This window comes from Pteropus medius, unplaced genomic scaffold, assembly GCF_902729225.1.
Source record: "Pteropus medius unplaced genomic scaffold, Ma_sr-lr_union100, whole genome shotgun sequence".
In the NCBI taxonomy this organism is placed as follows: Eukaryota; Metazoa; Chordata; class Mammalia; order Chiroptera; family Pteropodidae; genus Pteropus; species Pteropus medius.
The window spans coordinates 7,567,601-7,581,823 of record NW_024344370.1 but is presented as its reverse complement, the minus strand read 5'-3'; the positions used below and the strand labels follow the sequence as shown (position 1 = coordinate 7,581,823).

General features: G+C 37.3%; 1 protein-coding gene across 6 annotated transcripts in view; it reads left to right on the top strand.

Annotated features, from left to right (window-relative positions):
* ELOVL7 (ELOVL fatty acid elongase 7) overlaps positions 1 to 14,223 on the top strand; it is a 63,308-nt gene that overhangs the window by 30,860 nt on the left and 18,225 nt on the right. For 4 of the 6 annotated variants that reach the window (XM_039869995.1, XM_039869990.1, XM_039869992.1 and 1 more), the window contains exon 2: positions 8,346 to 8,443. In XM_039869995.1, the coding sequence (XP_039725929.1) occupies positions 8,380 to 8,443 (64 nt within the window). In that variant the 5' untranslated portion in view covers positions 8,346 to 8,379. Of the gene's footprint in view, positions 1 to 4,637; positions 4,661 to 8,326; positions 8,444 to 14,223 lie in introns of those variants that run through there. The other 2 variants (XM_039869993.1, XM_039869994.1) reach the window with 2 other exon arrangements.

Sequence of the window (14,223 nt, the reverse complement as noted above, 5' to 3'; positions counted from 1 at the left end):
CTTAATCCAGATGCCTTATTATATCCCAGTGACATTCATTAACTGAATCCTTCGTCACAGTTTTTATAGTGTGGTGTCATGTCTGAGAATGGTTTATGTGGCATTAAGAAGGGTTTCCAAACCTGGCCCATCATCAAACTCTCCCCAGACATACTAACTATGTCCAAATCTCTCTCCAGATAATTCAGATTATCAACTAGGTCTGGCAACCACTGATATAAGGGTTATAGAAGAGAGAAAAATTGTACTGACCTGATCTCATACCTAAAGTAAATGGTTTCAAACCTCACTTAACAGTCAGCTATGTAAGAACATAATTTTATTTCTTCACAGCTTAGTTTTTATTACAGGTTGTTTTTTTTTTTTTAATTTTGGGGAGGGTTGTAGGGACCTATTTCAGTCAGCTCTTAAATATGACCATGCCTCTCCATCCCCCTCTTAGCAAGTTATAAAAAGCTTATGTAATATTAAGTCAGTTGGAAGGAGGAGTCCTTTTAGTCCTCGATATCCTTTGTCTGTAAAGCCATCCCCTGAAATATCCAGGGTCCCGTTGGGTCTTTGGCCACTTGTTCATGCAGGTCTATTTTATTGCTAGCTGCATAACTCTTCCGTTTTCTGCAGCAATTCTGCAATATTTCTGTGTGTGTTGAGAGTACTCAAAAATCTATCTGCTGCTCCGATACCATGCTGGATCATGATAAATTTTCTATGGCTACCTAAGGCCCCATCAGCCACCTGTTGTACCTCTACCCAAGCAACAGAGCCTGAACCCTTCTGCTCTCTATTCTCATAATCCTACTTGGCACCTCACCAGGGCTATTGCCTTTTTCTCCAAAACTTGTGCTTATTGCTTTCCCTCTGACTCCTCCCTTAAGCCTGAAGCATGCCCTTCTGGGCTAGGAGGCATGCATACCTCAGAAGCTTCTTCCTAAATTGCTTATCCATGCCCTTGAGTTCTTCTGTATGGCTAAGTGCCCAAGCTTCTGTAACTCAAAAGCTAGGATAAAACTTTGTGTTTCTGTGCCTTTTGCTGTTCTATTTCATTCCCAAGGCAATTCACACAGCCTAGGTATTAAATAGAAATGGCAAAAAGTGGGAGGGTGGTGATAAAAGAAATCCCAAGGAGAAACACACACACAGACACACACACACACGAAACATTGAAATAAAATGCAAAATACTGAATGGTAGATATAATGAACATGTATTTTTGCTTCTGCAGTATGTGTGTGTGTGTGTGTGTGTGTGTGTGTGTCACAGTATACATGCATACGTACACATACATAGTAATTAACAAAATTGAGAATCTGTCATTTTAAATTATTTTTCACTGAGTCTATTTCACATTCTAGATTCACACTTTCTTTTAAATGGAATTTGTAATAAATGATAAAGATTAAAAGGACTTAAACTAATATGATATAATGTACACATCTAAGTGAGTATTTCCTCTAAAATAGTCACCTGAAGCTACAATACAGTTCTTCCATTAATATTGCCACAGCCCGAGACATTTCTCGATTTGTTCCTTCGGAATTGTCCTCGTTTTGTAAACCGTAAGTAGCAAACATTAGTAGTATTATCATTAAACCCACTTCCACTCTACATTCCCATCCCACTTAACAAGGAGTAGCTCAGCTTGATCCATTCTTAACTTATGATTAGTTATGAGCTTGATTTTTAGAAGCAATAGACAAAGATTTTTCTCTGTTAAAGCCATTTAATGAAATTTTGAAAAACTCGGAAGTTGATTTGTAAAGAAAAGCTCCAAAATTGTTTTGAACAACAGCATCACTGAAACAAATATATACAGTAGTCAGTCCCCTCTTATCCTCAGTTTTGCTTTCCGTGGTTTCAGTTACCCGCGGTCAACCATGGTCTAAAAATATTAAATGGAAAATTCCAGAAATAAACAATTCATAAGTTTTAAAATTCACACTGCTCTGAGTCGCATTACGAAATCTCACGCTGTCTCACTCTGTCTCGCCCGGGATGTAAATCATTCTTTTGTCCAGCGCGCGTATTCTCCTCACTTCATCTCATCACATAGGCATTATATCATCCCCCATCATCACAAGTAGAAGGGTGAGTACAGTACAATAAGATATTTTGAGAACAAGAGTAAGAGAGAGACCACATTCACTTTTGTTATGTGAATGTTCTATTTTATTATTAATTGTAATCTCTTACTGTGCCTTATTTATAAATTAAACTTTTCAGAAGTTTGGATGTATAGGAAAAATATAGTATATATCGGATTTGGTGCTATCTGTAGTTTCAGACATCTACTATGGGTCTTAGAGCGTATCCCCTGTGATTAAGGGGGGACTGCTGTAATTGCCAAAGTGATTATTCTGAAGCAAACCACTCTTATTTGGGTGAATAAATGTTAGTAGCTTATACTGGGGATGACTTTGCCCCAGGGGACATTTGGCAATTTCTGGAAACCTTTTTGGTTGTATCAACTGGGGAGAGGGTGTTCCTGGCATCTAATGGGTAGAGGTCAGGGTTGCTGCTAAACATCCTACAATGCATAGGACAGCAACTCACACCTAAGAGTCGTCTGGCCCAAAATGTCAGTGTAGCCAAGGTTGAGAAACTCTGTTTTAAACAAATAAATTATTACTTTATAGTCATCCCTCACATTTTAATATACTTAAAAGTTTCTGACCCCCTTTCCCCAGCCTCAGTCTTACTAAATCACCGGGAAAAAACAAACTCAAGAACTCGAATCTTTCTGTCCAGCAGTCAGGCTCACAACCTCTTTGAGGCTATTTCTGCTTAACTACAGAGGGTAGGAATGGGAGGGGGCAACCAATTACAGTAGGAAAACAGCCAGGGAAGGAAACACACAGGGATCACACAGATTAATATCTAGGTGGAAGTTTCCCTAGCAATCTTTGAGTTCTTACTGAGAAATTCATTTCTTATCTCAGCGTTTTTCTTCCCCAAGACAGCAGGAACAGAGATTCTATCTGAACTCTGATTTTCCAGAGTCGTAACCCAGAGAGAGGCTGTCTGTAACACCTTCGCCTGGGAAGTCATTTCAACACCCAGCAGGCTGAGTTCCTACCGCCCGCTCTGACTCACTGCTGACCTCCCCTGTCTCCTTCTAATGAGTCAGGGTGCAGTGCCCTTTTTTTTTTCCCCCTCTGAGCTGGCCCTTCTCTCCTCCCTTGATATACCATCTGCATTTGAAGGTGTATTTTCCTAATCAGTTTTCCAAGGAGCAATTATTATTTCCGGTGAAGAGCTTGATTTGCCCTGTCCCCTTATCCTCCCTTACTTTGTACAAGGGTAAAGTTTCAAACCACCACCCCAATATGAAGCCAGACTTGGCTTTCTATAGAAAGGTTCCCCAGTTTCATTGCAAACCTCCTTTTGCTGACACCTTTCTGTAGCACATTTTGGTTTATGTGTCGCTGAGCAGCATCTGTGGCTAGCCAGATCTGTTCTTGAAGGTTCATCACTGATGTCTGATTTCCAAAGCAGAATCAGTGGGGAGCCCAGAACCTCCCAAATATCAAAAGAAAGAAAATCTTATGGTCTTGTTCCTGAAAAGCCATAGGCTGACTCTACTACCCCTTTTCCTACTACCCCTTTTTCCCAGGTAGAGTGTCCCCAACACATTTTGCAGGGTTTGGAAAAATCTCTGCATTTGAGGGTCCATCTGGAAATGTTTTTAGATTTCTGGACTCCTACTAGGCACTTCCTGTCACAGGTAATTTCAAGGTCCATCCCTGTCTGAGTGAATTCAACAAGAAGTTCTCCCAGATGAATTCTGCCTTCTGATTACTGTGGAGATAGATTTGAGCAAAGTGGATGAAGTGATCGGATACCTCAAGCACACTCTGTGTTCTGGTGTTAGTATCAATGCTGTGTTGCCTTAAGCGGCCTTGGTAAGCTGCCCTGTGTGAAGGGCCTTCTCCTAGAGCAGGGACACTCCTCACATTTGAACTTGACATCTTTAATGCAGGCACAAAGAAGCTAGTCTGTGCTGATTAAGTCCCTTCTTTACCAAATGACTCAGTCACTATGTGATAGTGTCAAAAACAAAAGCAAGATTAATGGGTCAGCTGCAGGTGCTGGGCAATGGGATACCAGCACTAGTCCCCCATCAACAAACTCCTGTTTAATCCTGCCACATGTTTTTGAGGTCTTTGGAGGCAGACTGAGCTCTGACAGGAGCTTTTTTCTCTTCCCCTATAGCACCCATCTTGTTTCTTCCACCCTTAATGGAAGTATGATTTGTCTACTGTTTTTGAGTTTTAAGTCTCTGCTTCACATACATGAGAGCTCTGGCTTTTCTGGCATTTCCAGCCCTGAACTTTTATGCCATTGAGTATTTTAATAAGGTCCCAGTTCTGCTGTCAGCTAGACAATATCTCTACACCTTCACCACATAGAATAATTTTCTTCCCATCTCTGTGTACCATTGTCTAGCAATCAATTGTCCATGTTAAATCATGGAAAAGGGCAGGGTTGAGGGAGATATGCCTGGCTGTAGTCCAACGATAGCACTATATTTGCAGACAACTCAGGTTGCCCTAAATTTAGTCATTAATTTTCTAGACCAAACCCTACAATGTAATGTTGGCATCCAATCCATCACTGCTTCAGCTTACAAGGAAGTTCTCAGCAGTTTGTGTTGACTTTCAAGGTAAAATGATCAGATTTTCCTTTGATGCCCTATTCCTACAAAATTATGGCCATTCCTTCTCCTTTGGTGGGCCCACAGTGTTAAGGACTATTGGATGTTAGGTTATCTGCAATCAAAGAATCAGTGAGTCTCCACTCCAGAAAGCTGGGCTGATGGATATCTTCCCTACCTCTCCAGTCCTCCAACTCTCGCCTGCTTGGAAGATGTCTGTTTCTGCCACTCCTCATCCAGTGTAAATCACTCCTATAATTACCTTTCCTCTTCCTCTACTTCAGTCTTGTATAATCTTTGGGATTAGAGAACTTAGTTCTATTTGCTGTCAGTATTTCTGATCTGCATTTGACTGTGGTTTCTTTGAGTCTTTGTGCTTCAGTAAAGGTTGGGGAGAGGAAAGTGGTGTATTGAGTGAAAAAAAAAAGGGAAAAAAAAGACGGGAATTGCACAGAGAACACAAAAATACTTTGAAATGTAATGCCATCATATGCCATGTAAAATTAGAATCTTTCACTCTGGTTCCGAATAATTTAAACAGTATTATTTAGGCAGTTTAATTATGAAAATAATGGCTTGAGGCCTATTGTATCAGTGGTTAAAATGGGGGAAAGTAGCTATTAGTGTGGTCTAAAACACTCACATCAAGACAATTAGAAAACATCAAGGGAAGAATCATATATAATCTGTAACATACCAGCTCTGAAAATAAAAGTAGTAGAGTTCTAGTAGAATTATCTTTAGATTTGTTCCATAAACTGCCATTCAACTGTATAAGATAATGAGTTTGGCCAGATGTCTTCCAATTAAATTAATACAACTTGTCTCTATGAATGATAATGTCTGACTTTGAATGTTGATTCTTTAACAGATTCTGTGCTCTAAACTTTACAAATATGTGTTATCTCATATGGTCCTCAAAACAACTCTGTGAGTTGGTTTATTTTATCTTGGTAAGTTGTAGAATTACCATTTTACAGATTATGCCATTGAGCTTGAATTTCGCCCAGGGTCACACAGCTATTAAGTGGTAAGATTCAAACCAAGGGCTTTGTGACCCCAGAGCCCTTGCTCCTAACTCCACATCACACCTTCACTATAGAGATGATCCACAGGAAACCAAGAGTCCAGGCCAACTCTGGCAAGACCCTGGCATTACCACAGCCAGTCTTAAATGTGAACTCAGCTTGAGGACAAAGTAGAGGCCATTCTGAGATACCTACCTGGACCTGGAGAGATCCTCTGGTGGGGATGGACCCTTGAGGAATTAAGATAACAATCCCTCTTTTGTGTATATGTGCATTTGTTTGGGGGTATTCAAGTACAAATTGTCTCAGTAAAGATGTAACTGATTCTAGTCTTTTAATTTTTCCTTGAAAATATTTTAATTTTTTTTTTTGGATAGGTAATATATTCATGTGAATCATAAAAACAAATAATATAAAGTCTTCCTTTTACCCATCTCTTCAGCCCAGTTTCTACCCCATTCCCTTTCCCATGGATAACTTTTCAGAGTTCCTTTTATGCTATAAAAACATGTAAATTTGTATTCTACTCTTTTCCATTTTTTCTATATTAAAGGTAATTATTTTAAAATTCTATACCTTCCTTTGCTTTTTTTACATAGAAATTTATCCTGGATACCTTTTTATATCAGCACGCAGAGCTTCCTCATTCTTATTTGCAATAGCATACTATTTCATGGTGTTAGATGTATTATTATTTATTAACCAGTCCTCCTTTAGTAGATATTTGGCTTGTTTCCAGTCCTTCGTTCTCACTGATGCAATGAATAACTTTGAATATATGTCATTCTGCAAATGCATATGTTATTTATAAGTTTCTAGAAGTAGGATTGCTGGGTTTAAAATATGCATTTATAATTTTTACTAATAATGCCAAATTACCCTCACTAAGTGTTATAGTAATTTGCACTCCCACCAGCAATGTATGTGTTTACCATAGTCCTGCCCACAGAGTTAGCATATTTTTGGATTTGGGCCCATCTGATTGACAAAAAAATATTTAGACTTGGGCACATCCAATGCAATAAAATATTGTAGATTTCTTACTATGATTAAAGTCAAGCAACTTTTTATGTGTTTTAAGATCGATTTGTTTTTCCTTTTCAGTGAAATTTTCCCATTTTTTTTTCTTGGTTTATAGGTCATATCAATTTCTAGAAACTCTTTATATATTTGGGACAGTAGCAGTTGTCTGTGATATAAGTTAAACATTTTTTTCCCTGTTTGTCATTTGGCTTTTTGTTTTTTCGTCTTGATTTTCATATGGTTAAATTCATTAGTCTTCTCTTATGTCTGTAGATCTTAAGTCAAAGTTAGAAAGGGCTTCCCCACTACAAGGTTATAAAGTGTTCTTCCATGTTGTCATTCTGTACTTTCATGTCTTTATTTTTCTTAAAGCTTTGATCGGCTTGGAGTTTCTCTTGGTTTATAGTATAATGTTTGGATCCAGTTTTTTTTTTCAGCTGGCTATCCAGTTGTACCACACCATTTATTAAATAACTGCTAGTAGTTTGGTGCCCACTGGTTTGAGGTACCACCTTTATCAATACCATATGCCTGTATATAGGCATATATGCGTACATTTAGAATATATATGTATATTCTAAAATGGCTTTATTTTAGAATGCTAGAAGAAAGTCTGAGTTTTCCTATTATCTACTAGAGAATTTCCTTTTTATTGTGGTAAAGTATACATGATGTAAAATATACCATTTTAACCCTCTTTAAGTGTAAAGTTTAGTGGCATTAAGTACATTTGCATTATTGTGCAAACGTCACCACCATCCATCTCCAGAACTTTTTCATCTTCCCACCATATGACTTGGAATCAAATATACTATTCATTTTATGATATACCATCCACTTTTAAGGTGTGTGCTGATTTCAGAGATGTTAAAATATGGGAAAGAATTTATGAAATAACGGTTCTAAATTCCCAAGTGTATTTGGTATGTTTCTGGACATTCTTCTGTATTTCATTGGTTTGCCTCTTCATGAGTCAATGTCTTACTATTTTAAATGTTGAAGATTTAGAATATCTTTTAATATATAATACAAGGTAGTTTCCCCTCCCTGGTCTTCTTTTTCAGAAGACTTCTTTTTTCTACTATTATTGTCTATCTGTTCAGATAAACTAGGCAGCTTTTCCTTGGCTCTTGTAAATCTTCTTTTTCTTCCTCTTTCTACTCTACTTAAATTGTAAAAACTCACATGTAGAAGACCTTATCATGCCCGAAGATCAGCTATAAATCTGAATCAGAGTAGCTTCTCTGAAAGTTTATATATCTTCTTGACATTCTTCTCTTGGGTTTTTAACTTCAGCATTGCCATGGGAGGTACAGCTCATTCCTAATCTATGTTGTCACATAAAAGGGAGATGCTCCCATGAAAGTCCTTAGAAGCATTTACTCCTTTTGTATCTTGTATATAGAATGTCACTCTTTTTCAGGAAAGCAAGCATTGCTCTTACAATGCTGAAAGAAGTCTGAAATGTTTGTGACTGTATCAGGGTTTAATGTGGTTCACTAATGCATTTACCCTCAGTAAAAGTGTGTTGGTTTGCCAGTTATTCTTATTAAATTTTTAGCATTTTTAATGTTATATTACTAGAAACTTGGCTTTATTTTCATTTATAGATCATAATGCACTTCTTTTTTGTTTTACTGAAGAACCCACTGTAAGAGCCAGTAAATCCTGTGGAAAATGGTCTTCAGTGATTTTACATCGAGGACTGTGAGTCTTTATGATAATTGGATCAAAGATGCTGGTAAGTAACCATATTTCCTAATTGATGCTCATCCTTCCTTTTTATGTTGGAATCCAATATTTAATAGGATTTCATTGAAGCAGAATGAGAGACTTTGCAGCTTAACCCTCCCTCAAGGACACCCCAAATATTATTTTTATTACCAATTGGTAATAGAGCTCCACAGATGTTCATTATGACATCTATAATAGAGAAAATAGTTTTAATATCCAGTGAAGATAATTGGTTAGTAAATGATAGTGCATTCCAACTCAGTAGTCATTAAAAGTGATTTTGGAGGCACGGTGCACTTAGGCCTGATTCTGCCCTACTCTGCTCCTAGGGGAAATAATAGTTACTGCCTAGTGGCCCTGTCTAGGATGGTTCTTGATACCCCAGGGGTGTATCAGAAAGGGCAGGGAGTGTTTCGTGGAGTAACCCCCAAAATATTTCTGAAATCCCTTCCTTCTCCCCTTGCCCATTAAAAAAAAAACCAATGTTACAGAATAACATTTACTATCACAGCAAGAAGTTCAAAATACCTTACATGAAAACAGGTTATAAATGCCACATATTTCTTTTATGAGAGTCAGCAGTTATTTCTGTGTAGAATCATCAGTAGCTCCTATTTACTTACCTATGTCTATCTAGATTTTAGTATACCACTAAATGTGTGTTGCTTTTATAACTATTATAAAATGTTCTAAAAACATAACAAAGGTAAATTATTTTTTAAATAGACAAGGAATCAGAGCATTTTAGAGCTGAGATAGACCTAGATATCATCAAAGCTAACGCCTCATTTTAGAGTTGAAGAAACTGAGGCCCAGAGATATGATCTTCCCAACATCATGGTTTGTTGTTGGCAGAAAAAACTAGAACCTATGTTTTCTGAATTGGATTAGTATTCCGGTATTTCACATTTGAATTATTTTACACATGTGTACCACCATTACCACTTTAGATTAGTTTTTATCTATCAACCAGAAATTGCATGTTCACCAAATTCAGGAGGGCAAAGTGCCACCTCTTGACACCTACCACAATTGGAATTATATTCAAGTTTACACTGATTTCAGCAAAGATACACTGTTTCATGGTTGCCATCATTTTCGGTAGACTGCTAAAGACCGATTTTATTTCATTAAAAAAGGTCTCATAAATAGTTTTTCTCCTGAAGAATGCCAAGGATATAAAAAATACTCATAAATAGAGATGCTTCACTCTGCTAGGGGAATGGACAGTGGCTGTTTCCATATTTTCTTCTTTTTTAGTTTTTCCAACTTATGATGATGCAGGGAATATATAGATTTCTTCAGAGATCATCCTTCTCTAAAGGTTTATAGGAGTTCTCAAATTCAGTATTTAACTTAAATACTAATATTTTTGTTCTTTTCTAATGGTTTTTATTTTTATTTATTTTTTAATACTAATATTTTAATAGCTTTATCAAGTAGAGGTGTACCTTGCTACCTGAACTCTCATGATTTGAGCTTGGGAACCAAGTAGATTTGGGTACATTTTTTGACGTAGACTTGTTGGGAAGAATAGAACCCTTGCTATACAACTTTCGCTATTCGCTATTTCAAATGCAGGAACCCAAGGGATTCAGGTAATCATTATGCTGACTCAAGAGCCAAATCGATTTAGATGATGATGACTGTCTATATAGTGCTAGAAGTATAAAATATTTACAAATGAACTTACTTCTAAATTCCACTTCTACTTTTATCCATGGATCAGCTCTTTACTTTTTATTGGAAATACCTATATTTAAAAGCTGAATAATATTAGGTCAGAAAAAAGAATGACCAGGGGCGGGGGTGGTTAGGGAGAGCCCCAGAAGCAGAGTTGCATTAAACGGTGCAGGAAGGTGAGAGGAAGAGGCAGTGAGTGCTACATATCTGAAATTAGCTAATTTGAAGTCTTGAGAGGGGAAGGAAGGTATGGGATGTATAATGAGAAGACCTAAGTTGAACTGACACTCCTGTGGATTAGCTGGGTGACCTTGAATGAATGCTTTATTGTTTGCGAATCTCAGTTTCATTGTTAGCAAAACAGAGGTGAGTATGATATCTACCAGCTACCAGAAAATATGCGTGAAAGTGCTCTGTCATTTGGGAGGTACCCCAACACAAATGGTGGTGGTGGTGGTGGTTACAAATGATGGATAGAGTGTGTTCCTCTTAACATAATTTTAATATAGCATATCACCTTTTAAAAAAGTTTTCTTCACACTTATTTTTTCTTGTTGGGCTCTAGGAGGGTTAAAAAGTTTTGTTTTGGGATTTACATCTTTATAAGAATACTTTCAGGTTTAAGAGGACAGGTTTTTGCTTTTGCTTTGTGTGTTATTGATCTCTGCAAGCCATTAGGAATCATTTCTGGCCGTCTTAATTCAGTTTTATTTTGCTTACCCTGGGAAGGTCTGAATCCCTGATCAAGGGCCAAGTATTTCAAATGTGTTCTTGGCTTTGGCCCTAATCCTGAGTAGCCTTCAGGAAACTCACTGATATTCTTTGGTTTTCTGATGGCTAGAGAAGTGGTGGTAATGCATAGTTATTTTGTGTGGAAAATTCCATAGCTACAGAATTTAAAAATGGTTTAATTAATACTTAAGCTGTAAGAGGATTTATTATGATTCTTAGCTATGAAATGTCAAATTTTGGAATAATGCTATAATATTTTTAATGTTTAAAAAGCAATTTTCCTCCTTGTGGATAGTAATAATGACTTTTCAGACTGATCTCTTTGTAAGAAGATAGAGTCTAAGTAAGAGTGTTGACATTCTGAACCTTTAGTATTTCGCACAGTACTAAAGGTACATGCTTGCTTTTCTTCCCAGCTTTTTCATCTTACTGGGGCTTGTCATTTGAAAGATGTACTCTTCGAGCTAATACATGCTACTTAAGAAGAGAACACTGTCTTACAAGTAGTTGATGGAAAAGTTCATTAGCATTCTATATATGTGGCACTTGTACTTCCCCTGTTCTCTCTCTCTCGCTCGCTCTCTCTTTCTGTCTCTCTCTCACTCTTAGAAAAAGAAAGATCAGGCTAGTAATAAATCAGAATTTTGGTAATCTATGGGGTATGGATTCTCAGACAGCCTGTGTCCCTATTCTCTGCTTTCTTCTCAGCTCTATTCATGACACTTAAACCTAATTCTGTTGCCAAATAGAAGATGCATCATCAACTTTTTGTCTCTAGAGAAAACAGAGTTCACCTCAAGCCTGAACCTTTTGTAATTTGTGGAATCACAGATTGAGTCAGGATTAACTTTAAATGTCCTCGAACAGTCCCCTCTGTAACCCTCCCTACCAAGTCACCATCCACACCTGACTTGTAAACTTCTCATCATGGGGAGCCCACTGCCTCATGTGGAAGTGGGCTCCCTATTCAGTAGGGTGTAACTGTTGCTGAGAATGGAGGCAGGGGAAATAAACCAGTTGTCAGTCATTAACAATAGCCGGAATCTTGAGCATAATATTAAAGACTTTGAATTTTATCTGCTCAGTAGAGAGAGCTAATTTAAGCAGAGGAATAATCTTAGGTAGTGAATTTGGCAGTTTTGTGGAAGGCCAGATGTAGCAGATTGGCTCAGGAGGCAGAAAAACCACATAACGGACCACTGCAGAGCACCTACTGAGGGACTTTGAGGTCCTAAATGCAGAAGAAAGAAGCTCAGAAGCCCTGGTTCTCAACTCTGACAGTTCATCAAAGTTACATGGGCAGGTTTTATTAAAATATGGATGCCTGGGACCCATGCTCTAGGATTCTGATTCAGTTGGAACAGAATCATTTTTTGGCCACTTGATTTTTATACACTCCAGAGGTGATTCTGCTGTGCTGACAGAATTGAGATCTGCCATAATAATAGCAGCAACACTTACTAAGCACTTGGGCTGTGTTGGGCCCTTTCCACACAATAACTCACTAAATCTTCTATGAAATACAGGCTATTTTATGCCCAATTCACAGGTGAGGAAACTAAGCAAAGAGAAGTTAAGTCAATGGCCCCAGGTCACATAATGTAGTCAGTAGGGGAGCCAAGATCAAAACCCAGGCTAGCTGACTCCAGAGCTTTGTTAAAATAGGATTAAAAAGCTTAGCGTTTTGTTTTATTATTTGCTTTAAAATAATAGGAAATCAAACTTACTAGCTTTTCCCAAAGGGTATACTGATTTTTTTTTTTTTTTTTAATTCCAGAACTTAAAAGTCACATACAGGATTTTTTTAAAAGGGCGTGTGCTTAAAATGTTAAATTACAGGAAGAAGTTATTTATTTTAAAATTCTTTACTTCTTCTTCCTGAACCAGCCCAGCATGTTTTAGGCGACTTGTTTTGTGTCTACTGGTACCAGTGGAATAACAGAAAGATGATGTCATTTGATTTTCTCCCCCCTGCTGAGTCAATGAAAGAGTAAAATGAATATGTCGCTAATTCAGGAAATTCCTTTACTGATACTTTAAAAATCCCTAGTTTTCAACCATACATGTGATGTCTGTTAATAACAGAAACATTTAAAATTGCTTATAAAGAAAAAGAAAAAAGTAAAAATCACCTTACTTTCATCATCCAAAGATAATAATGTTAACATCTTTCTAGAGATTTTCTTTCGATACTGGTTTTAAGACCTTATTTTATTGGGGATGAAACCCGATGGATTAATGGTTTATGATATTCATGTATTGAAAGTGTAGATTACTCACTGATAGAAGAAACCCATCAAAGTTTGATCAATTCTAATTCTGTTCCTTGGTGGGACAGCTTTCATTTACTGAGACTTCCCTAGTGAGGTATGGACTTGTGGCTAGGGTTCCTTGTGGCCTTTTTAATAGCATATGGCACACAGATGTCCCAGGAAATTTGTAAAAAGGAGAGAAGGGAACTAATAGAGCAATAAAAGACTTTAGTGACATATACTTGGATAGTGACATGTCCTGATTTCAAAGCTTTTCCTGATTGAAAACTGTGACAATCTTAAATTTTTTTAAGAAATTTTTAATTTTGAGAACTTTGTGCTTTTTTGAATGTCAGCAAACTTTTGTTGAATTTCTATTTTAGTGCACGATACTTCACTAAAATTGTTCTTGCGATGACTTGTTTTTATTTAATCCAGTGGCATTTTTCAGTCCACATTTTACTTTCCCACTCTGCTGCGTTTGATGCTTTGACTCCTCCCAAAAATCCACTCTTCCCTTGGCTTCAGGAGATCTCACTTTGTGGTCTTAACATCTACCTCTTCAGCTGCTCCCCTCAGGCTTCTTTACAGTTCTCCCTTCTCCCACACGCCTTTGAACACTGAGTCCTCGAGATTATGACTTTCGTCATTTGCTTTCCTTACTCTACCCATTTTTTCTAAGCTAGTTTCACCACTTTTATTGTTCAGTACTTGTGTGATGATGCAAACCTACCGTCTGGCCCAGATCTCTCTCGTCTTCCAGACCCAGATATCTAAGTGCCCGTGGAAGTCTCCAGATGAATGTTTTATAGGCACCCCAAATGTAAGCTGTTCTAAAACAAGCCACCTTTCCCTGACCAGTCTTGCTCCTTACCCTGTATTCCTAGTCTCAGTGATGGTATGGTTATCAAAACAAAAATTTCAGTGTTTTTCTTAACTCTTATCTGTCTCTAATGTCCCATGTTTAACCATTTAAGAATTTTATGTTTTCTACTTCGTTACTGAATTTCAAAATGATCTGATCCTATTAATCTTCCTTTATCACTATCTAACTTTTAATTTTATAAATTTATTTTAGCAAAGGGCTATTTGGCCAAACTGTGTTCCACAGAATATTAGT